Here is a 26,034-nt window from a genome sequence, read left to right on the forward strand (position 1 = left end):
CTGCATCTCAGTGTGGTATGGCAATTGTCCCGTATCGGACCGCAAAGCACTCCAGCGTGTGGTGAAAACTGCCCAGTGGATTATTGGCACCCAATTGCCCACCATTGAGAACATCTACCATAAACGCTGCCTGGGCAGGGCGAGAAGCATTATCAAGGATGCATCTCACCCTAACCATGGACTTTTTACTCTCCTCCCATCCGGTAGGCGCTACAGGAGCCTCCGCTCCCGCACCAGCAGGCACAGGAAGAGCTTCTTCCCTGAGGCTGTGACCCTGCTGAACCTCACATCACAGCGCTAAGCAGTATTGCATCCTTATTGTACTGTCTCAGTACTTTTATATTTGTGTGCTGTAGCACTTACTTTTTATTCACAGTTATTTTGTAAATAACACTATTCTTCGCATTTCTGGTCAGATGCTAACTGCATTTCATTGGCTTTGTACCTGTACTCGGCACAAGGGCAATAAAGTTGAATCTAATCTAATCTAATCGTGTGGATAGTCGGAGGCTTTTTCCCAGGGCTGAAACGGCTAACACAAGAGGGCACAGTTTTAAGCTGCTTGATACGGAGGAGTTGTCAGCGGCAAGTTTTTTTTTTACACGCAGAGAGTGGTGAGTGCGCGGAACGGGCTGCCGGAGACAGTGGTGGAGATACGATAGGGTCTTTTAAAGAGACTCCTAGACAGGTACACGGAGCTCAGAAAAATAGAGGGCTAATGGGTAACGCTAGGTAATTTCACAGGCAGAGGACACGTTCGGCACAGTGTTGTGGGCCGAAGGGCCTGCATTGTGCTGTAGGCTTTCTACGTTTCTATTCTATGTTTCTAAGACGTCATGGTCACCCACTGCGACAAAGCAAGACCCCAGCTTGTGACGTCTGTTCGTACCACTGGACCGGGACTTCCGAGGGTGAGAGAGTGGAACCGCCCCAGTAAAACGGTTTTCCCACCTTAGAAACTCCCCCGCGCAGATCTCCTGCATTTGTTGGGTATGATGGACAACCAAAACAACAGCTTCCACAGTGTAACGAATATATCTGCCGTAATTTAAGAAGTTTGAGACCTGTGTGAAGTTTGAGCCATCGCACTGGGGCAGTTCCACTCTCTCGACCTCAGAGATCCGGGTCCGGTGCGGTACGAACAAACGTCACAGACTGGTGTCTTCCTTGGCTGCAGTGGATGACCGTGACGTCCTCTGGTCCTCGTCGTGCCCTTCGCTCTCCACGGAGCGTGGCAGAGCCGCCTTCCCGGCCGTCAGATCTCGCTGTCGATCTCGCTCCCCCCCCCGGTTCCCTGCTGCTGACTTCACACTCTCGGACAGGCACGGTCCCCGTCTCACCGGGGTCCGAGCAGCGTCTCTACCTCCCTACAAGTTTGTGAAGACTCAATATGACATCTAGAACTTTGACAAACTTCTACAGACGTGTATGGAGAATCTATTGACTGGTTGCATCACGGCCTGGTTTGAAAACACCAATGCCCTGGAACAGAAAATCCTACAAAAAGTAGTGGAGACGGCCCAGTCTATCACGGGTAAAGCCCTCCGCACCATTGAGCACACCTACACAAAGTGTTATTGCAAGCAAGCAGCACCCATCATCAGGGAGCCCCACCACCCAGGACATGTTCTCTTATTGGTGCTGCAATGAGGAAGGAGGTACAGGAGCCTCAGGAGCCACACCACCAGGTTCAGGAACAGTTATTACCCCTCAACCATCAGGACGGAGGTACAGGAGCCTCAGGACCCACACCACCAGGTTCAGGGACAGTTATTACCCCCTCAACCATCAGGAAGGAGGTACAGGAGCCTCAGGACCCACACCACCAGGTTCAGGGACAGTTATCACCCCTCGACCATCAGGAAGGAGGTACAGGAGCCTCAGGACTCACACCACCAGGTTCAGGGACAGTTATTACCCCTCAACCATCAGGAAGGAGGTACAGGAGCCTCAGGACTCACACCACCAGGTTCAGGGACAGTTATTACCCCTCAACCATCAGGAAGGAGGTACAGAAGCCTCAGGACCCACACCACCAGGTTCAGGGACAGTTATCACCCCTCGACCATCAGGAAGGAGGTACAGGAGCCTCAGGACCCACACCACCAGGTTCAGGGACAGTTATTACCCCTCAACCATCAGGAAGGAGGTACAGGAGCCTCAGGACCCACACCACCAGGTTCAGGGACAGTTATCACCCCTCGACCATCAGGAAGGAGGTACAGGAGCCTCAGGACTCACACCACCAGGTTCAGGGACAGTTACTACCCCTCAGCCATCAGGAAGGAGGTACAGGAGCCTCAGGTCCCACACCACCAGGATCAGGAACAGTTATTACCCCTCAGCCATCAGGCTCTTGAACCACTGAACCATTCAGCCCATAACGTTGTGCTAACCTTTTAGACCTTAAGACATAGGAGCATTAGCCATTTGGCCCATTGAGTCTGTTCCACCATTCAATCATGGCTGATCCCTTTCTTCCCTCCTCAACCCCACTCCCTGGCCTTCTCCCCGTAACCTTTGATGCCATGTCCAATCAAGAACCACTCAAGCTCTGCCTTAAATACGCCCAATTACAGCCTCCACAGCTGCTTGTGGGAACAAATTCCACATATTCACATCCCCTGGCTTAAGAAATTTCTCCACATCTCTGTTTTAAATGGACACCCTTCTATCCTGAGTCTGTGCCCTCTTGTCCTAGACTCCCCCACCATGGGACACATCCTTTTCACATCCACTCTGTCTAGGATTTTCAACATTCAAAAGTTTTCAGTGAGATCCCGCCCCCCCCATCATTTTTCTAAATTCCAGCGAGTACAGACCCATCAAATGTTCCTTATATGATAACCCTTTCATTCCCAGAATCATCCTTGTGAACCTCCTCTGAACCCTCTCCAATGCCAGCACATCTTTCCTGAGATGAGGAGCCACTTTCTTGGCCATTCTCTGAACCTGCCTAAGTCCTTCTGCAGCCTACCAGTTTCCTCAAAACTACCTGCCCCTCCACCAACCTTCGTATCATCTGCAAACTTGGCAACGAAACCATCTATTCCGTCATCTAAATATTGATAAACAGCATAAAAAGTAGTTGTCCCAACACCGACCACTGTGGAACACCACTAGTCACTGGCAGCCAGACAAACAAGGATCCTTTTATTCCCACTCATTCCCTCCTACCAATCAGCCAATGCTCTAACCACGCCGGTAATTTTCCTGTAATACCATGGGCCCTTAACTTGGTGAGCAGCCTCATGTGTGTGGCCCCTTGCAAAGTCCTTCTGAAAGTCCAAATATACAACATCCACTGCACCCCTTTTATCTATCCTACCTGTAATCTCCTCAAAGAATTCCAGCAGGTTCGTCTGGAAAGATTTTCCCTAAAGGAAACCATGTTGACTTTGTCCTATCTTGTCCTGTGTCACCAATACTCCATCACCTCATCCTTAACAATTGACTCCAACATCTTCCCAGCCACTGAGGTCAGGCCAACTGATCTAACTTCCTTTCTGCTGTCTTCTTCTTACTGTGTTCATGGATTTCTTCAGCAAGTTATGGTATTGTTGCACTGTTGTAACTATATGTTATAATTAGATTATGAAGACACATTGTCCCCTTTTATTGTCATTTAGTAATGCATGCATTAAGAAATTATACATTATTTCCTCTGGTGTGATATCACAAAAAAAAACACAGGACAAACCAAGACTGAAAAAACTGACAAAACCACATAATTATAACATATAGTTACAAACAGTGCACAATACCCTAGCTTGATGAAGAAGTCCGTGAGCACAGTAAAGTTCAAAGTCTCTCAAATGTCCCACATCTCAGGCAGACGGGAGAAGGAAGAAGAACTCTCCCTGCCATGCCCGACCACGGTCCGACTCTGAGTCATCTGAAAACTTCGAGCTCTGATCAGCTCTCCGACACCGAGTGCTGAGCGCCATCTCTGTCCGAGCGATTCGACCTCTTTCTCGGTCGCCGAAAGCAGTCAAGGCCGGGGATTTTGAGGCCTACCCTCCGAAAGATTCCCGACCGCGCAGTAACGACAGCAGCGGACGGGCGTCTCAGAAATTTCTCCAGATGTTCCTCTGTGCTTTCACGTCCATTCTCCATCAAATCAGAAATTGTCCACGGCCCCTATTTAACAGATACGACATCATTTTTCACCGGAGAGCTGCGCACGCGCAGTGCACTGCCATCTTCTCCGCCCGCCGTTATGTGGTTTTGTTAGTTTTTTTCCAGTCTTGGTCTGTCCTCTGTTTTGTGATATCACACCGGAGGAATATTGTATCATTTCTTAATGCATGCATTACTAAATGACAATAAAAGAGGACTGCGTGTCTTCAATTTTCCAGTCCTCTGGCACCATGCCAGAGTCCAATGATTTTTGAAAGATCATTTCTAATGCCACCACAATCTCTAACGCTACCTCTTTCAGAACCCTAGGATGCAGTTCATCTGGTCCAGGTGACTTATGTACCTTTAGGTCCTTCAGCTTTTTGAGCACCTTCTCCCTTCTAACAGTAACTGCACCCACTTCTCTTCCTTCACACTCTACAACATCTGGCACACTGCTTATGTCTTCCACAGTGAAGACAGATGCAAAATACTCATCTAGTTCATCTAAATTAAGGGTTATGGGGAAAAGGCAGGTGGGTGGAGATGAGCCCACGGTCAGATCAGACACGATCTTATTGAATGGTGGAGCAGGCTCGACGGGCCAGATGGCCGACTCCTGCTCCTATTTCTTGTGTTATTATCTGCCATCTCCTTGTCTCTGTTATTATTTCTCCGGCTTCATTTCCTAACGGTCCTATATCCACTCTCATGTCTCTTTCAATTTTTTTTTACATACTTGTAGAAGCTTATTCTCAAATTTCATCTCTTCCCTCCTAATGATTCTTTCAGTTGCTCTCTGTAGGTTTTTAAAAACTTCCCAATCCTCCACCTTCATGCTAATTTTTGCTTTGTTTTTTGCTTTGTTGTTTGCCCTCTCTTCTGCTTTGACATTAGCTTTGACTTCCCTTTCGTCAGCCACGGTTGTACTATTTTGTCATTTGAGTATTTCTTCATTTTTGGAATACATCTTTCCTGCACCTTCCTCATGTTTCCCAGAAACTCAGGCCATTGCTGCTCTGCTGACATCCCTGCCAGCAGCTCCTTCCAATTTACTTTGGCCAGCTCCTCTCTCACACCACTGTAATTTCCCTTACTCCACTGAAAGACTGCTACATCTGACTTTACTTTCTCCTGATCAAATTTCAAGTCGAACACAATCATATTGTGATTGCTGCCAGTACAGCTGATCCCCAAGTAGGCTCAACGACAAACTGCTCTAAAAAGCCATCTCGTAGGCATTCAACAAACTCACTCTCTTGAAATCCATTACCATCCTGATTTTCCCCAATTGACCTGCATGTAGAAAACCCCCATGACTATCATAACATTGCCCTTTTGACACGCCTTTTCTGTTTCCTGTTGTAATCTGGTGGTCCACACTGTTGGGAGGCCTGTATATAACTGCCATCAGGGTCCTTTTACCCTTGCAGTTTCTTAACTCAACCCACAGGATCCAGAACGAGGGGTCACAGTTTGAGGATAAAGGGGAAGCCTTTTAGGACCGAGATGAGGAAAAACTTCTTCACACAGAGAGTGGTGAATCTGTGGAATTCTCTGCCACAGGAAACAGTTGAGGCCAGTTCATTGGCTATATTTAAGAGGGAGTTAGATATGGCCCTTGTGGCTACGGGGGTCGGGGGTATGGAGGGAAGGCTGGGGCGGGGTTCTGAGTTGGATGATCAGCCATGATCATAATAAATGGCGGTGCAGGCTCGAAGGGCCGAATGGCCTACTCCTGCACCTATTTTCTATGTTTCTATGTTTCTAACATCTTCCGACCCTATGTCACATCTTTCTACTGATTTGATGCCATTTTTTTTAACCAGCAGAGCCACACCAACCCCTCTGCCTACCTTCCTACCCCTCCGATACAACACTTAACCTTGGGACGTTCAGCTCCCAGCTCCAACCATCCCTCAGTCACGCTACAGCGACGGCCACACGATCATGCCTGACAACCTGTAATAGTGCAACAGGATCATCCACCTTATTTCACTTTGAGTAACATCTGATGTAACGCATTGAGTACTGTGTTTGAGTCCTGACGAAGGGTCCCGGCCCGAAACGTCGACTGTACCTCTTCCTATAGATGCCGCCTGGCCTGCTGCGTTCACCAGCAACTTTGATGAGTAGCGTGTTTGCTACCCTTTGTGACTCTGCATCCCTAATGCACTGATACTCACCCGGCTGGCTGCAATTTTACCCTATCATCTGCCTGCCCTTCCGGACAGTCTGACTGCAGGCTATCTTTGTTTTTTTACCATCTGTCCTATCCTGAGTCCTTTCATTCTGGTTCCCACTGCCCTACCAAATTAGTTTAAACCCTCCCCAACAGCTATTAACAAGCCTGCCCGCAAGAATATTGGACACCCTCGGGTTCAGGTGCAACCCGTCACTTTTGCACAGGTCATACCTCCCCCGGAAGAGATCCCAATGATCCAAGAACCTGAAGCTCTGCCCCCTGCTCCAGCTTCTAAGCCTCGCATTTATCTGCCAAATCATCCCGTTTCCATCCTCACTGGCACATGGCACAGGCAGCAATCCAGAAGTTACGACTCCACCATCAACCTGACCCTTCCCTCGAGACCAATTCTCAGTTCTGCTTCCAGGGGCATTTCGGCTCCTGACAGGTTGCATTTAAAAAGGATAAAACCCGATTATTTTCAAATAAAATTCATGCGCAGGGTTCTTTACAAGATTACTGTCTAATCTGCTTAATCCACCTATTTCAAAGTTAGATGACAATTTCTTTAAACAAAAAAGAATAAACTTGAACCACAAAGGACGGCATTATTTAACACACAGATATATTTTTCCGGGGGGTGGGGAGGGTGGTGCTCAGTAATGTCGCATGGTTGGGAAAGGGGGAAGGGAGAGGGGAATCATGGTTGGGAAAAGCGGAAGGGAGAGGGGGATCATGGTTGGGAAAAGGGGAAGGGAGAGGGGGAATCATGGTTGGGAAAGGGGGAAGGGAGAGGGGAATCATGGTTGGGAAAGGGGAAAGGGAGAGGGGGAATCATGGTTGGGAAAAGGGGAAGGGAGAGGGGGAATCATGGTTGGGAAAAAGGGGATGGGAGAGGGGAATCATGGTTGGAAAAGGGGGAAGGGAGGGGGGAATCATGGTTGGGAAAAGGGGAAGGGAATGGGGAATCATGGTTGGGAAAAAGGGGATGGGAGAGGGGAATCATGGCTGGGAATAACGGAAGGGAGAGGGGAATCATGGTTGGGCAAAGGGGAAGGGAGAGGGGGAATCATGGTTGGGAAAAGGGGAAGGGAGAGGGGGAATCATAGTTGGGAAAAGGGGAAGAGAGAGGAGAATCATGGTTGGGAAAAGGGGAAGGGAGAGGGGAATCATGGTTGGGAAAAGGGGAAGGGAGAGGGGAATCATGGTTGGGAAAAGGGGAAGGGAGAGGGGAATCATGGTTGGGAAAAGGGGAAAGGAGAGGGGGAATCATGGTTGGGGAAGAGGGGAAGGGAATCATGGTTGGGAAAAGGGGAAGAGAGGTGGGGAATCATGGCTGGGGAAAAGGGGAAGGAAGAGGGGAATTATGGTTGGGAAAAGGGGAAAGGAGAGGGGAATCATGGTTGGGAAAAGGGGAAGAGAGGGGAATCATGGTTGGGAAAAGGGGAAGGGAGAGGGTGAATCATGGTTGGGGAAAGGGGAGGGGAGAGGGGAATAATGGTTGGGAAAAGGGGAAGGGAGAGGGGAATCGTGGTTGGGAAAAGGGGAAGGAAGGGGGAATCATGGTTGGGAAAAGGGGAAGGGAGAGGGGAATCATGGTTGGGAAAAGGGGAAGGGAGAGGGGGAATCATGGTTGGGAAAAGGGGAAGGGAGAGGGGGAATCATGGTTGGGATAAGGGGAAGGGAGCGGGAAGCACGAGAGAGACATTCTGTAACAATCAATAAATCGATTGTTTGGAATCAAATGGACTTGCCTGGTGTGTCAGGGCTGGGTGTCTCTGCACCCACGCCACACCCTACCCTGTTAACTCCTTCTCTGCCACCCATCCCACATCCCCTCCCGCGGGCGCTCCACCCTCGCCATTCCCAACACCCCTCGCTCCCGCCCCATATGCAAGCCCGCTCTCCGCTCCACGTTGAGGAACACAGTCCTGTGCACAAAGCCTCAGGCACCCCAGCCTAAAGCGCCTGCACAGTAACGCACGCGTTATACGTTCCATCTGCTGCGCGTGACTGTGCTTTGCACCCTGTACCCGGAGAAACGCCGTTTATTTCGGCTGTGCTCACGTCTACCGCTGAACGGCAATTAAGTCTGAACTTGGAGCGAAGACGTAGTTTAGTCGGTTAATTGGTCGCGTGGGCGCAATTGGGCTCCGCGGCCTTGCAGGGCCGTAAGAGCCTGTTACTTTGCTGGATCTCCGAAACAAAAATCAAATTAAACCAACAATTACATGGCGGTTGCTTCATGTACCCGCCACACAAGACTGAAGCAACCCGGTTCCTGTCCCAAGGGTTTGGGCTTTTCCCAAGAAGGAAATGTTTCTAAGGCTCAGACCTGTTTGGGTCACTTGCTTCGAACTCGTACAGCTTCTTTGTCCAGTATCTGCTCTCACGCTCGTCCTGCGGGGCAGCCAGAACCTTCCGAGCAGCAAAATTCGCCTCGTGGCTGTCATCCTCCTCGTCGTAGCCATCACAGCGCATCCTGTTCCTAGGCGAAAGGGCAGAGCAAACCCAGGATTCGATTACCCTCTCCCAGTTTGGTTCCCGCCACAACACACCCTCACGCCCGGTTGCTTTTGGAAGCCAAAATTTTTTAAATGGCTGCCACGGTAGCTTAGTGGGCCGTGTGTCACTATTACACCTCGGGGAAGTCCAGGGCTCGGAGTTCAATTCCCGCCTCCTCCTGTAAGGAGTTCACTCACTTTCCCCGTGAAACGGGTCCGTTTCCTCTGGTGCGCCGGTTTCCTCCCACACACCAAAGATCATCCACAAGATATAGAAGCAGAATTAGGCCATTTGGCCCATCCAGTCTACTCCGCCATTTCAACATGACTGATCCATTTTCCCTCTCAGCCCCAATCTCCTGCCTTCTCCCAGTACCCCTTCATGCCCTGACCAATCAAGGATATATCAACAACCTCTGCCATAAATATAAACTAAAAGATATAGGAGCAGAATTAGGCCATTCAGTCCATCGAGTCTGCTCTGCTATTCCATCATGGCTGATCCCGGATCTCACTCAACCCCGTACACCTGCCTTCTCGCCAAATTTTGATACCAATCAAATTCCGGCTCAAATTCTGGCATTTATTTCTAGAGGAATAGAGTATAGGAGCAGGGATGTGATGTTGAGGCTCTATAAGGCGCTGGTGAGTCCTCACTTGGAGTACTGTGGGCAGTTTTGGTCTTATTTCAGAAAGGATGTGCTGACGTTGGAGAGGGTACAGAGAAGATTCACTCGAATGATTCTGGGAATGAGAGGGTTAACGTATGAGGAACGCTTGTCCGCTCTTGGACTGTATTTCTTGGAGTTTAGAAGAATAGATAGATAGATATACTTTATTGATCCCGAGGGAAATTGGGTTTCGTTACAGCTGCGCCAACCAAGGATAGAGCATAAATATAGCAATACAAAAACCACAAACAATCAAACAACAACATGCAAACTATGCCAGATGGAAATAAGTCCAGGACCAGCCTATTGGCTCAGGGTGTCTGACCCTCCACGGGAGGAGCTGCACGTTCGATGGCCACAGGCAGGAACGACCTCCCGTGCCACCCAGTGTTGTATCTCAGTGAAATATGGCCGGAGTCCAACAGTAAAAAGTTCAATATCCGTTCTACAAACACGTTCCTCGATCGTAATATGACCAGGATTGTACCATCCATCGTTAACCAGAACAGTAAGCCCCCAACTCCTTTACGCTTACCGCTCTCCGTGCACTGAATGAGGGGAGACCTCATAGAAACGTTTCGAATGTTGAAAGGCATGGACAGAGTGGATGTGGCAAAGTTGTTTCCCATGATGGGGGAGTCTAGTACGAGAAGGCATGACTTAAGGATTGAAGGGCGCCCATTCGGAACAGAAATGCGAAGAAATTTTTTTAGCCAGAGGGTGGTGAATCTGTGGAATTTGTTGCCACGGGCAGCAGTGGAGGCCAAGTCGTTGGGTGTATTTAAGGCAGAGATTGATAGGTATCTGAGTAGCCAGGGCATCAAAGGTTATTGTGAGAAGGCGGGGGAGTGGGACTAAATGGGAGAATGGATCAGCTCATGATAAAATGGCGGAGCAGACTCGATGGGCCGAATGGCCGACTTCTGCTCCTTTGTCTTATGGTCTCATGGTCTGAAATATACCCTCAGGCTTGGTCTCCACCACAGTCTGTGGCAGAAAACTCCTATTGTTACCCTCCCAGACACAAGGCACGGGCAGCAATCTCGACACTACTACCCCTGAAGGTCCTGCTTACCTAGCTCCCTATATTCTCTCCCCCGGGACCTCTTCACCTTTCCTACCTACGTCACGGGTGCCGATATGGACCAAGAACTCCGTGACTGTCCTGTGATTAGGCCAGGGTGGGTTAAGCAGGAGGGTTGCTGGGTCGGACGGGCCAGTTCCACACCGTATCTCTTAGCAAAATAAAAAAACTTAAAACATCGGCAGACGTTGGAAAACCGGATTGTGCTCTATCCCCAAAGACGAGAAAATCTGCAGATCCTGGAAATCCCAGCAACACACACAAAAATGATGGAGGCGCTCAGCAGGCCAGGCGGCGTCCATTGAAAGGAGTACAGTCGACATTTCGGGCCGAGGCCCTTCCTCAGGACTGGAAAGAACGATGAGGAGTCAGGGTTGGCGGGTGGGGGCACAGGAAGAAACACAAGGTGATGGGTGAAACCGGGAGGGGGTGAAGTAAAGAGCTGGGAAGTTCATCGGTGAAAGAAATAAAGGACTGGAAGAAGGGAGAGTCGGCTGGCAGAGGGCAGAAGGCCACGGAAGAAAGAAAAGGGGGCGGAAAACCAGAGAGGGCAGGCAAGGAGATAAGGGGATGGGGAATGAAGAGGTGGCCATTACTGGAAGTTTGAGAAATCAATATTCATGCCATCAGGAGGCTACCCAGATAGAATATAAGTTGATGTTCCTCCAAGCTGAACGTGTCCTCATCGCAACAGTGAAGGAGGCCGTGGATGGACATTTCGGAATGGGAATGGGAAGTGGAATTAAAATGGGTGGCCTCCGGGAGATCCCGCTTGTTCTGGCGGGTAGGTGCTCGGCGAAGCGGTCTCCCAGTCTGCTTCCGATTATACAGGAGGCCACATCGCCGGATGTGGAAACACTGGAAATCCGAGAAACTCACACAAAATGCCGGACGAACTCTCAGCAGGCCAGGCAGCATCTTTGGAAGAAGAGTAAACAGTCGCCGTTTTGGGTGTAATGGCGCGGGTAGTGGGAAAATCATCCCTCGAGTGCCTCGACCTCGTCACTCGAGATTCAGTGTCACGCAGCCCTGCCGCTTTGATCTGGCCCACGCCTTCGTTAACCAGGTCCAACACCTGCCTTTATTGGATTTTCGTCCTCCTTACACAAGTCAGCCCACCGGGCACTTATCCCTGTAAGCGCAAGTGCTACACCTGTCCCTACACCTCCTCTCTTCCACCATTCAGAGCCCCAAACAGTCCTTCCAGGTGAGGCAACACTTCACCTGTGAGTCTGTTGGGGTCATCTATTGCATCCTGTGCTCCCGGTGCGGCCTCCTCTACATCGGTGAGACCCGACGCAGACTGGGGGACCGCTTCGTCGAGCACCTCCGCTCCGTCCGCCACAACAGGCAGGAGCTCCCGGTAGCCACCCACTTCAACTCTGCTTCCCGCTCCCATTCAGATATGTCCATACATGGCCTCCTCTACTGCCATGATGAGGTTAAACTCAGGTTGGAGGAGCAACACCTCATATACCGTCTAGGTAGTCTCCAGCCCCTTGGTATGAACAGTGAATTCTCCAACTTCCGGTAATTCCCTCCCCCTCCCTTCCCCTATCTCTATGTCACTCGGCCCCCTCCCCCAGCTGCCTATCACCTCCCTCATGGTTCCACCTCCTTCTACGACCCGTTGTGTTTTCCCCTATTCCTTCTTCACCTTTCCTGCCTATCCCCTCCCTGCTTCCCCTCCCTCACCCCTTTATCTTTCTCCTTACTGGTTTTTCACCTGGACCCTACCAGCCTTCTCCTTCCCACCCTCCCCCCACCTCCTTTATAGGGCCTCTGCCCCTTCCCTCTACAGTCCTGATGAAGGGTTCCGGCCCGAAACGTCGACCCATCGTTTCCACGGATGCTGCCCGACCTGCTGAGTTCCTCCAGCGTGTTGTGAGAGGTGGTTTGTAGGGGTGCAGCCATGGTTGGTCAGAGTACGGTGAGGGTTAGTTGGCATGCGTGGGGGCCCTTGGACGCCAGGATTAGGGTTGGGGGATGTTATACGTGGGGCTGGGAAAGATGGTGCTGTGACGGATAGGGTAGGGAGCCACTTTAATCTGACCCACACTTTCCGTTAACCTGGTCCGACGCCGCGTGGCTCAATTCACCGGGCACGCCCTGGGACACGTCATCAGTAATGCAACCCGGGACCACCAGGCGTTTCGGGGTCTTTAATCACCAGACACCCTCGCCCAGGAGACCCAGCCAGGCTTGATCAGGCCCGGCACGTGTCTACCCCATGGACCAAGATAGTGAGAGGCTCGTCACTTCAAGGGGCTGGGTATCTTAGGCCTCGTTATTTGGTTGTGTTCTGACCGTCCGGGGAATGGAACGCTGCCGCACCCAGGTGCGCGGCAGGTCCTAAAGAGCCAGCTGAACGGGAAGGACAAGATCGGAGCCGCCATCACCCTGTCGTCGGAGAGCCAGCCGCAGTAGCGTGCCGGCCGAGGAGCGAACTGGAAGCCACTGACATCAGCAACCGGAAACTACAAACGATACACGGAGGATTCCACCCCAAGTCCAACGTCCAGTGACTGGAGTAAAGGAGGACGGGGACTTGGAAGTGTCAAGGCCACAGTCCTGGAATAAGTGTGAAACACCCATGAAGACAGCCCCTAGGGACGACCTGCTGGGAGTATACCTCCGACAGCAGGCAAGGGGTATGGAAATGGAAGCGGGTGAAGCAGAGCCAGAGGACCAGAGGCCACGGCAGGACAAGCCGCTGCACGGGACGCACCGTCGCCAGATATCAGAAGTGGCTAGCGTAAGAAAGTCCGACCGGTGGCTGGAAATGGCAGGGCTGAGGGACAGCAGAGAGGCACTGCTCACGGCTACACAAGAACAGGCACTGAGCACAAAACCAATAGAAGCAGGGGTCTATCACACCAGACAAGACCCAAGATGCAGACTGTGTGAGGAATCCGCTGGAAGCATCCAGCACGTAGCAGCAGAGTGCAAGATGCAGGCAGGAGACAGCATACACTGACCGGCACAACCACGTTGTAGCAAATTGTGCACAGGAACATCTGCGCCAAGCGTGGATTGGACACTCCCAAGTCCAAATGGGAAACACCCGAGAAGATAGCGGATAATAGCAGAGCCAAGATCCTGTGGGATTCCCAGATACACCAGACTGATAACCCAGTACTGGCCGACCCACCAGACATAGTAATACCGGACAAGGGACAGAAGAAAGCAATCGTAATCGATGTGGCAATCCTGAATGACAATGACATCAGGAAGAAAGAATATGAGAAGCTGGAGAAACACCAGGGCTTTATTCCTGCTGCCTTTAATTATTCATTCGGACAGCGCCTCTTTCACCTCTGACGGTTGAGAAAGTTCGGTCTGAGCCCCCAAGTCCTAAGGACTTTCTACAGGGAACCAATGCAGAGCCAACAGCCGCAGAGCAAGGAGCAGCTGGGGCAAGCTCGCAGCCTCGACACAGCGAACACCGGGAGTAAACAGCACAGAGCAGCGAGCAGAACCGGCCCAGTACGCCACTGTTCCTGACACCCTGCCGTTTCAATCCATCTGGACCGGCCTTTAAATCGGGCAGGTAAGGAGATAAGGTGAGAGAGGGAAATAGGAATGGGGAACGGCGAGGGGGGGGGAGGCGCGCACGCTCGTTACAGGAGGTTCGAGAAATAGATGTTCGTGCCATCCGGACGAACGATAAGGTGTTGCTTCTCCAACCTAATCAAGTATTTAGTTGTACTTCGCGCTTCAGGGACCGCCAGCAAGTTGTCACCCACCTTCAGCGGTGCCAGCTTAAACTGAAAAACCAGAAGGTTAGCGTATCGCTCAACGGTGCCAGCCTTCACCTGCCTTCAGAGGTGCCAGCTTACACTGGAAAACCGGAAGGTTAGCGTATCGCTCAACGGTGCCAGCCAGCAAGCAATGGTGCCAGCCTTCAGAGGTGCCAGCTTACACCGGAAAACCGGAAGGTTAGCGTATCGCTCAACAGTGCCAGCCAGCGAGCAATGGTGCCAGCCTTCAGAGGTGCCAGCTTACACCGGAAAACCAGAAGGTTAGCGTATCGCTCAACAGTGCCAGCCAGCGAGCAATGGTGCCAGCCTTCAGCGGTGCCAGCTTAAACTGGAAAACCAGAAGGTTAGCGTATCGCTCAACGGTGCCAGCCTTCACCTGCCTTCAGAGGTGCCAGCTTACACCGGAAAACCGGAAGGTTAGCGTATCACTCGACGGTGCCAGCCAGTGATCAACGGGTGGGGTTCGATTCCCGCCACTGACGGCAAGGAGTTGTCCCGGTCACATGACCGGGTGGGTTTCCGCCGGGCGCTCTGGTTTCCTCCCACGTTCCAAAGGCGCACGGGTTAGGGTTGGCGAGTTGTGGGCGTGCCAGGTTGGCTTTGGAAGCACGCCGACACTCGCGGGCTGCCCCCAGCGCATCCTTGCTGATTTTATTTGATGCAAACGACCCGTTTCACCGCATATTTCATTGTACACGTGACAAATAAAGCTAATCTATTGGTTTCAGCACTGTTCCGCACTGAAAATAGGGTAGACTATTGTCCCACCATTCATACCGATCGACGGACTGGATTTCCCACCTTACCGATCGACAGGCCCAAATCCAGGTTTAGTAACATTGCATCCCTGGGAATAGTCCAGCTCTCCTCTCAGCACAATAGCCCGGTGACACAAACAACACGCTTCACTATATGTTTCGACGTAGGCACAGCAAATAAAGCTAATGGCTGGATCTCGTAGAGGGATCAGAAAAGGAGAGACTGAGCAGCTTCAAGTTCCTGGGTGTCAAGATCTCTGAGGATCTAACCCGGTCCCAACATATCGATGTTGTTATAAAGAAGACAAGACAGTGGCTATACTTCATTTGGAGCTTGAAGAGATTTGGCTTGTCAACAAATACACTCAAAAACTTCTATAGATATACTGTGGAGAGCATTCTGACAGGCTGCATCACTGTCTGGTATGGAGGGGCTACTGCACAGGACTGAAAGAAGCTGCAGAGGGTTGTAAATCTAGTCAGCTCCATCTTGGGCATTAGCCTACAAAGTACCCAGGGCATCTTCAGGGAGCGGTGTCTCAGAAAGGCAGCGTCCATTATTAAGGATCTCCAGCACCCAGGACATGTCCTTTTCTCACTGTTACCATCAGGTAGGAGGTACACGAGCCTGAAGGCACACACTCAGCGATTCAGGAACAGCTTCTTCCCCTCTGTCATCCGATTCCTAAATGGACATTGAACTCTTGGACACGACCTCACTTTTTTAATATACAGTTTTTTGCACGTTTTTAAATCTATTCAATATACATCTACTGTAACTGATTTACTTATCTATTTATCATTATTTTGGGTTTTTTTCTCTTCTATATTATGTATTGCATTGAACTGCTGCTGCTAAATTAACAAATTTCACGTCACATTCTGGCGATAGTAAACCTGATTCTGATTCTGTTCTGAGTCTGGTTTTTAGATCTTCACTCCTCACCACTGTGGGCTGCCTGTTATAATTTCCCCTCATGTAAATGTGTCTGGCCTATAGCTGAAACAAGCCTCTGAAACAAAGTCTTCCTCAATGTCACTCTGGATTGCCGAGTTCTGATTTAAATTTACCTGGCCGGATGTGCTCCCTGAAGTTTGGAAGAGTGAAGAGGATCTCACTGAAACCGACTGAACGTTGAACGGTCTGGATAGAGTGGATGTGAAGAGGATTAGATTAGATTATGAGGACACTCAGTCCCCGTTTATTGTCATTTAGAAATGCATACATGCATTAAGATGATACAGTATTCCTCCAGTAGATATCACAGAAACACAGGACAAACCAAGACTAAAGAGCTGACAAAAACCACATAATTATAACATATAGTTACAACAGTGCAAAGCAATACCGTAATTTGATAAAGAACAGACCGTGGGCACGGTAAAAAAAGTCTCAAAGTCTCGAAAGTCCCATCATCTCACGCAGATGGTAGAAGGAAGAAAACTCTCCCTGCCCTGAACCTCCAGCACCGCCAACTTGCCGATGCAGCACCCTGGAAGCACCCCGACCACAGCCGACTCCTGAGCCTGTCCGAATACTTCGAGCCTCCGACCAGCCCTCCGACACTGAGCACCATCTCTGCCCAGCACTTCCACCCCGCCCCGGCCGCCAGCAGCAGGCAAGGCCGAGGATTCGAGGCCTTCCCCTCCAGAGATTCTCGATCGCACAGTAGCAGCGGCAGCGGAGCAGGCATTCCAGAAGTTTCTCCAGATGTTCCTCCGTGCTTCTCACGTCCGTCCCCATCAAATCAGGATTGTGCACGGCATCCTACTTGACAGATACCGATATCATTCACCGGAGAGGCCGCATGCGCTGCGTCGCACCGCCATCTTCTCACCCCCCCCCGCCCCCCCGATGGTGGGAGAGTCTAAGACCCAGAGGACACAGCCTCAGAATAGAGGGTTGTCAGAGACGTGGAGGAATTTCTTTAGCCAGAGGGTGATGAATCTGTGGAATTCATTACCACAGACGTCTGTGGAGTCCAAGTCATGGGGTATACTTAAAGCGGAGCTGGATTGGTCTTTGATTCGTCGGGGCATCAAAGGTTGTGGGGAAAAGACAGCAGAGTGGGGTTGAGAGGGATAATAGATCAGCCATGATGGAATGGCGGAGCAGACTTTAGACCATAAGACAAAGAAGCAGAAGTCGGCCATTCGGCCCATCGAGTCTGCTCCGCCATTTTATCATGAGCTGCCATTTAGTCCCACTCCCCCGCCTTCTCAAATGGCCCAAGTCTACTCCTGTGTCTCATCTCCATCCTATCAAAAACTGCCTAGATGGAGGTATATGGAGGAATTTAAGGTGGGGGGTTATTTGGGAGGCAGGGTTTGAGGGTCAGCACAACATTGTGGGCCGAAGGGCCTGTACTGTGCTGTACTATTCTGTGATCTATGTTCTCCACTTGACTATTGTGAGCTTGGAATGGTCTACACCCTTTTCTGTAACTTTACTAAATCTTAAGACACTATGCACACTTCTAAGGAAAAATAAACATGAAATGCTTCGAATAAAATTCACCCAAAATTTGCCGGGACTTGAGGACCTGAGTCTTCAGGAATTGGTGATAAAAGGAGGGGGGAGAAGATGGCGGTATGACGCAGCGCGCGCGGTCTCTCCGGTGAATGATACCTGTAATCTGTCAAGTAGGGGACCGTGCACAATTCTGATTTGATGGAGACGGATGTGAGAGTACGGCGGAACATCTGGAAAACTTCTGAAATGCCGCTGCTACTGTGTGGTAACCGGAATCTCCGGAGCTGAAAGCCTCGAAATCCTCGGCTTTGCGTGTTTCAGCGGCCGGGGAGAGATCGAAGGCGCTCGGCAGAGGATGGCGCTCGGGAGGCTGTATCGGAGGGGCTGCTCGGAGGCTCGAAGTTTTTGGACAGACGGACTCAGTGTTGGCTGTGGTCGGCTGCTTCCAAGGCATCGGCAAGTTGACGGTGCCTGGAGGTTTATGGCAGGGAGTTTCTCCCTTTTGCCGCTTGCTATCGGAGACTCGGGAGTCGATCGACTCGGGGACTTTGAGACCATTTTTTACTGTGCCCATGGTCTGTTCTTTATCAAATTATGGTATTGCTTCACACTGCTGTAACTATATGTTATAATTATCTGGTTCTGTCAGTGTTAGTCTTTGGTTTGTCCTGTTTTCTGTGATATCACTCCGGAGAAACATTGTACCATTTCTTAATGCACGTATGCATTTCTAAATGACAATAAAAGAGGACTGAGTGTCCTCATAATCTAAGTTAATGCTGGGACTTGGGGACCCGAGTTATAGGGAAAGTCTGAGCAAGTTCTGGAATGGATCTGAAAGTCTGGAAAAATAGCAACATGTTACTTCACTCTTTTAAGAAGGGAGGGAGGCAGAAGATAAGAAATTGCAAGCCAGTTAAGGCTGATTTATGCTTCTGCGTCAACTTGACGCCGTAACCTACGCAAGTGGCCTACGCACGTTGTCAGCATTTATACTTGTGCGTTGGTGTGTCTGCGTCGCTGTGCAATTTGGGCACGTCGCGCACGCGCACACACCTGCCCGTGCAAGGCTTCACGGTCATGGTAGTCTTTCTCGGGGTAAACAAGTTTAAAGCGAGCATCTGTTTTTAGTAAAAGCAAAATGTGTCCTCCATAATTTCGGAGGTCTGTAAAGCTTTATGGAAAGCATTGCAGCCAGAGTTCCTTCCCTGCCCTTCAGCTATTGCAGCGTAGGGAGAAACACGTGCTCACAGGCGGACCAATCACAGTTGTTGCGGTCTGCGTTGCCGCCACGCGCAGTTACATGTTGGGAGAGGTGCGCGTCAGGCTACGGCGTAGGGATCCGCGTAGGCCCTGCGTAGGGTTCGCGGCGACACCGTACCTACAGCGTCCAGTTGACGCAAAAGTACAAATCAGCCTTAAGCCTGACTTCAGTGGTTGGGAAGATGTTGGGAGTCGATTATTGAGGATGAGGTCTCAGGGTACTTGGAGGCACACGATGAAGTAGTCAGCATGGTTTCCTCAAGGGAGAAACTTCCCTGACAAATCTGTTGGAATTCTTTGAAGAAATAACAAGCAGGATAGACAAAGGAGAGTCGGTGGATGGTGTGCACTGGGAATTTTCAGAAGGCCTTTGACAAGGTACCACTCACAAGGCAACTTAGCAAGAACTCAGAGCATTACAGGAAAGATACTAGCGTGGATAGGGCATTGGCTGATTGGCTGGAGGCAAAGAGTGGGAGTAAAGGGAGCCTTTTCTGATTGGCTGCTGGAGACTAGTGGTGTTCCACAGGGGTCTGTGTTGAGACAGCTTCTTTTTACGTTATATGTCAATGACTTAGATGACGGAATTGATGGCTTTGCGGCCAACACGAAGATACGCGGAGGGGCAGGTAGTGTTGAGGAAGCAGAGAGGCTGCAGTATACACAGTTTAGGAGAACGGGCAAAGAAGTGGCAGATGGAATACAGTGTCGGGAAGTGTACGGCCATACACCATGATAGAAGGAATAAGAGTGTAGACTAATCTTGCCTGACAATCTGTTTGGGGGTCTTTGAGGAATTTATTGGCCTTCATAAATCAATGTATTGACTACAGGAGTTGGGTTGCTATGCTGCAGTTGTATAAGACATTGGCGAGGCCTAATTTGGAGTACTGTGCACATTTTAGGTCACCTAGCTACAGAAAAGATGTAAATAAGGATGAAAGAGTGCAGAGAAAATATTTCTGGGACTGGAGGACCTGAGCGTTAGGGAAAGATTGGATAAGTTAGGACTTTATTCCCTGGAATGTAGAAGACTGAGGGGAGAATTGATAGAGGTATTCAAAATTATGAGGGGTATAGATAGGATAAATGCAAGCAGGCTTTGTCCACTGAGGTTGGGTGGGACGACAACTCGAGGTCATGGGTTGAGGGTGAAAGGTGAAATGTTTAAGGGGGAAAACGTCTTCACCCAGAGGGTGGTGGGAGTGTGGAACGAGCTGCCAGCACAAGTGGTGGAGGCGGGTTCAATTTCAACAGTGAAGAGAAACTTGGATTGGTACATGGACGGGAGGGGTATGGACAGCTCTGGTCCCCGGTGCAGGTCGGTGGGAATAGGCAGATTAATGGCTCAGTATAGATGGGCCAAAAGGCCTGTTTCTGTATTGAATGGTCTCTACTCTGAAGGGCATCCCACAGAAGGTACAGAAAGCAACACACACACACACACACACACGCACAAAATGCTGGAAGAACTCGGCAGGTCAGATATGGGGAGGAATAAACAGTTGACATTTCAGGCTGAGGCCCTTCTGCCGTGTTCTCTGACCCTACGACTCTAAAAATTCCCATGAGGTAGATTTCGGTGACACCCTCCCCCTTTGCCCATGAATCCAGGCGAGCAGCGGCAGATCGGGAAAAGAACGTCAGCTCGTTGAAGACTCACGTTTCCGACAAGGGGATTGAAGCTTACCCTGGCAAGCTCGCGGACGGCCTTCGCTGGCGGTGAAACCTCATCCTACTTGCTTGCTTCTCTTTTTCTCTGATCTTCCACATTTCCGACTCCTCCTGAATCTGCGGAAAAGCAGAGGGAGCGAATGAAATCCCGGGGGTGTGGGGGGGCCGGCTGGTCACCGGAGCTGGCGGGACCCCAGCCCGGAGCAAGGGCAAGAAGGTCTCGGGTTTAAAAGTGGGAAGGATCCAACCACTGTTCCCTCAGAGTGCACGGCCACAGCGTAACCGAAATGCTTCCACGCACGTAGCCTTCATTGCCGCGCCGCTGGAATTTTTTTTAAGTACCGTTTCATTGAAGTGCCGCGTGATTTTCAGGCCGTCCCGCTCAGAGCAACGGGCTGGTCCAAAACCAGAATCAGAGGGCACACTGGATCCAGCCCTTCCTGTCCCTGTCACGTCCTTCAGTACTACTACTTCCTGCATCTCCGCACTCCGATAGTCCTGACCTCTTGCTCCCTCTGTTGTGAAATCTTTTCGTTATCGCTGACCTCGTACCGAGTCAAAAAAAAAACAATCCCTCAGTATTCTCCGCCGGACCCCCACTCACCCCAGACATTCTCTCTTCTCCCCCTCCCCCATCGGGCAGAAACTACAAAAGCCTGAAAGCACGTTGTACCAGGCTCAAAGGCAGATACTAGCTTGCTGTAGTAATATTAACTCATTGCCTAATACAGTAAGCTTCCTTAATCAGATTGGACTCATAAGCCACTTGACAGCCCACAAATAGATCAACAGAACGAGGACCATCATCCCCGACCTCGAGGGATAGCCACGCCGAAGCTTCCTTAAGGTTGTTATAGTCGGGGGTGGTACTGGGGACTATCTATTAAACACTCCCAATGGCATGTGCCTCCAACAGCCTCTGACGACCAAATCCAGCTCCCGGCCTTCACGTGAGGCTGAGCTACTGAACCCAGCAGAACCGTTTCTACTGACAGGAGAAGGGGGCAAAGGTAGGTTACCAGCGCCTTAAAACCAGTCACTCCGGGCAGACGGGGCTCATCAGCTCCTAGCTGCTCATCTAGGAGAAGGAAAACTCTGATCTCAAACCTCCGCTGCCTTGTGGCTGGACCCGCTCACGGGGAAGGCTTCGGGAGTGAACCCCGAGGGAAAAATCCGGAGCTGGGGTCCCTGAGGCAGTCCGACGTTGAGTTCAACGCTGACTGGCAACTCGGCAGCTGTACAGGGCCGTGGTGAGACCACACCTGGAGTACTGTGTGCAGCTTTGGTCTCCAAATTTGAGGAAGGACATTCTTGCTATTGAGGGAGTGCAGCGTAGGTTCACAAGGTTAATCCCCGGGATGGCGGGACTGTCATATGTCGAAAGATTGGAGCGACTGGGCTTGTACACTCTGGAATTTAGAAGGCTGAGGGGGGATCTTATAGAAACATTGAAGGGATTGGACACGCTGGAGGTAGGAAGCATGTTCCCGCTGATGGGTGAGTCCAGAACCAGAGGCCACAGTTTAAGAATAAGGGGTAAACAATTTAGAACGGAGTTGAGGAAAAACTTTTTCACACAGTGGGTTGTGGATCTGTGGAACGCTCTGCCCCAGAAGGCAGTGGAGGCCAATTCTCTGGATGCTTTCAAGAAAGAGATGGATAGAGCTCTTAAAGATAGCGGAATCAAAGGTTATGGGGATAAGGCAGGAACTGGATACTGATTGTGGATGATCAGCCGTGATCACAGTGAATGGCGGTGCTGGCTCGAAGGGTCAAATGGCCTACTCCTGCACCTATTGTCTATTGTCCTGCGACGCTGCTGGTACCAAACTGTATCGGGTCTCTGCCGATCCTTTGGGTTCATCAGCTGCGTGGAGAGGGGCAGCCTGTTACACGGGGCAACAGCTCGCTCTCCATATCGTGCTGCCCAGGCTCGTGTATCTAGACAGCTAAGACACAACATCCATGGTCGACCCTGACCAACGAGTGGCCTCCAAGCACAAGATGGACTCTTGACCTCACAACCTACCTCATTACGGGTTTGCCTGCACTGCGTTTTCTCTGTAATCATTTACCCTATTGATCCACCTGGTTCCACCTCAACACACCGTGTAAGGGTTCGACCCGCACGACCAGACATTCGGGTCCACAGCCTCCTCGTCTGCCACGATGAGGCCAGTCTCAGAGTGGAGGAGCAACACCTCATATTCCGTCTGGGTAGCCCCCAACCTGATGGCATGAACACTGATTTCTCCAACTTCCGGTATTTTTTTTCCCCTCCCCTTTCCTCTTCTTCACTTCCCCACTTTGGCCTCTTACCTCCTCTCCTCGCCTGGCGTCCCTCCTCCTTCCCTTTCTCCCACGGTCCACTCTCCTCTCCGATCAGATTCCTTCCTCTCCAGCCCTTTACCTTTCCCACCCATCACCTCCCCCTGGTGTCCCTCCTCCTTCCCTTTCTCCCACGGTCCACTCTCCTCTCCGATCAGATTCCTTCCTCTCCAGCCCTTTACCTTTCCCACCCATCACCTCCCCCTGGTGTCCCTCCTCCTTCCCTTTCTCCCACGGTCCACTCTCCTCTCCGATCAGATTCCTTCCTCTCCAGCCCTTTACCTTTCCCACCCATCACCTCCCCCTGGTGTCCCTCCTCCTTCCCTTTCTCCCACGGTCCACTCTCCTCTCCGATCAGATTCCTTCCTCTCCAGCCCTTTACCTTTCCCACCCATCACCTCCCCCTGGTGTCCCTCCTCCTTCCCTTTCTCCCACGGTCCACTCTCCTCTCCGATCAGATTCCTTCCTCTCCAGCCCTTTACCTTTCCCACCCATCACCTCCCCCTGGTGTCCCTCCTGCTTCCCTTTCTCCCACGGTCCACTCTCCCCTCCGATCAGATTCCTTCCTCTCCAGCCCTTTACCTTTCCCACCCATCACCTCCCCCTGGTGTCCCTCCTCCTTCCCTTTCTCCCACGGTCCACTCTCCTCTCTGATCAGATCCCTTCCTCTCCAGCCCTTTACCTTTCCCACCCATCACCTCCCCCTGGTGTCTCTCCTCCTTCCCTTTCTCCCACGGTCCACTCTCCTCTCCGATCAGATTCCTTCCTCTCCAGCCCTTTACCTTTCCCACCTATCACCTCCCCCTGGTGTCCCTCCTCCTTCCCTTTCTCCCATGGTCCACTCTCCCCTCCGATCAGATTCCTTCCTCTCCAGCCCTTTACCTTTCCCACCCATCACCTCCCGGTGTCTCAATTCATCCCCCTCCCCCACCCACCTTTCCCCCTCCTCCGGTCTCACCCCTCCACTGGCTGGCTTGCACCACTTTCCCTCCGCCCACCTTCTGACTCTGGGTCTTCCCCCTTCCTATCCAGTCCTGCACCCCCCCAGGTTCACCCTTCCCTCCCCCACTCACCCATCACCTCCCAGCTTGTCCTCCTTCCTCTTCCCACCCCCCATCTTTTTATTCTGGCCTCTTCCCCACTTCCTTTCCAGTCCTGATGAGGGGTCACGGCCTGAAACGCCGGCTGTTTATTCCTCTCCATGGATGCTGCCTGACCTGCTGAGTTCCTCCCGCATCCTGTGTCTGTTGTTCTGTACGAGTGGCACGCAGGTTGACAATAAGAAACCAGTTCCAATTCAACACACCCAGGCCGAGCCAGGTGCCTTCCTGAGCGAGTCCCGTCTGCCTGCGTTTCCCAGCCCCCCCCCCCACCCTCCAAACCCCACTCTCTCTCAATCTTTCAGTTCCATACAGCTGGCTGGTATGGAAACATCAATGCCCTTGAGCAGAAAGTCCTACAAAAGGTACTGGATATGGCCCAGTCCATCACGGGCAAAGCCCTCCCCACCATTGAGCACATCTACGTGAAACGCCATCGCAGGAAAGCAGCATCCATCATCAGGGACCCCCACCACCCAGGACATGCTCTCTTCTCACTGCTGCCATCGGGAAGGAGGTACAGGAGCCTCAGGACCCACACCACCAGGTTCAGGAACAGTTATTACCCCTCAACCATCAGGAAGGAGGTACAGGAGCCTGAGGACCCACACCACCAGGAACAGTTATCACCACTCAACCAACAGAGAGGAGGTACAGGAGCCTCAGGACCCACACCACCAGGTTCAGGTACAGTTATTACCCCTCAACCATCAGGAAGGAGGCACAGGAGCCTCAGGACCCACACCACCAGGTTCAGGTACAGTTATTACCCCTCAACCATCAGGAAGGAGGCACAGGAGCCTCAGGACCCACACCACCGGGTTCAGGAACAGTTATTACCCCTCAACCATCAGGAAGGAGGTACAGGAGCCTCAGGACCCACACCACTGGGTTCAGGAACAGTTATTACCCCTCAACCATCAGGAAGGAGGTACAGGAGCCTCAGGTCCCACACCACGGGGTTCAGGAACAGTTATTACCCCTCAACCATCAGGAAGGAGGTACAGGAGCCTCAAGACCCTACACCACCATGTTCAGGAACAGTTATTACCCCTCAACCATCAGGAAGGAGGTACAGGAGCCTCAGGACCCACACCACCGGGTTCAGGAACAGTTATTACCCCTCAACCATCAGGAAGGAGGTACAGGAGGTACAGGAACCTCAGGACCCACACCACCAGGTTCAGGAACAGTTATTACCCCTCAACCATCAGGAAGGAGGTACAGGAGGTACAGGAACCTCAGGACCCACACCACCAGGTTCAGGAACAGTTATTACCCCTCAACCATCAGGAAGGAGATACAGGAACCTCAGGATCCACACCACCAGGTTCAGGGACAGTTATTACCTCTCAACCATCAGGCTGTTGAACCAGAGAGGATAACTTCGTTCACCCCAACACTGAGCTGTTCCCACAACCTATGGACTCACTTTCCAGGTCTCTTCACCTCACGTTCTCGATATCTATTGCTTATTCATTTATCATTATTATTTCTTTCTTTTTGCATTTGCACAGTTCGTTGTCTTCTGCACGGTCTTCCATTGATTCTATGACGGTTCGCGGATTTGCTGAGTATGCCCGCAAGAAAACAAACCTCAGGGTTTTATACGGTGACACGCATGTTCTCTGATATTAAATTTACTCAGAACTTAAACTCAGAGAAGTCTTTTGGGCTTATAGTTCAAGATGCATTTCCTGCTCAACACGAACCAGGGGGTGAGCAGCAGACGCAGCCTTGTCAACTTTGTTGTTTTCAATCTATATTGATTATTTGGGGAAGCGGCACGGAACAGGCTCTCAACCTGCCCTGCAACCCGCCGACTTAACCCCAGCCTGATCAGAGGACAAATTTACAGCGACCAGTCATCCCGCTGACCGGTACGTCTGTGGACTGCGCGAGGAAACCGGTCCACGCTAACCCGGCCCCACGACTACGATAAAGAACACAGGACAATGGAGCACAGCCACTCTCTGGCTGGTCCACTCAACATTCGCCTCGCATCGTCTTGTGCACCTCTATCAAGTCGCCTCTCGCCCTCCAAAGAGAAAAGCCCTCGCTCGCTCAACCTCTTCTCACTGCTACCATCAGGGAGGAGGTACAGGAGCCTGAAG

At 51.2% G+C, this 26,034-nt stretch overlaps 1 protein-coding gene across 3 annotated transcripts in view; it reads right to left on the reverse strand.

Annotated features, from left to right (window-relative positions):
* The window catches only part of nkapd1 (NKAP domain containing 1), a 67,015-nt gene that overhangs the window by 11,739 nt on the left and 29,242 nt on the right, over positions 1–26,034 (reverse strand). For 2 of the 3 annotated variants that reach the window (XM_063038292.1, XM_063038291.1), the window contains exons 3-4: positions 20,509–20,609; positions 8,640–8,792 (exon numbers count right to left, since the gene is read on the reverse strand). In XM_063038292.1, coding sequence (XP_062894362.1) covers positions 8,640–8,792; positions 20,509–20,609 — 254 coding nt within the window. The remainder of the gene's footprint in view (positions 1–8,639; positions 8,793–20,508; positions 20,610–26,034) is intronic. The other variant, XM_063038293.1, reaches the window with a different exon arrangement.

The sequence above is a fragment of the Mobula hypostoma genome, chromosome X2 (assembly GCF_963921235.1).
Source record: "Mobula hypostoma chromosome X2, sMobHyp1.1, whole genome shotgun sequence".
Lineage (NCBI taxonomy): Eukaryota > Metazoa > Chordata > Chondrichthyes > Myliobatiformes > Myliobatidae > Mobula > Mobula hypostoma.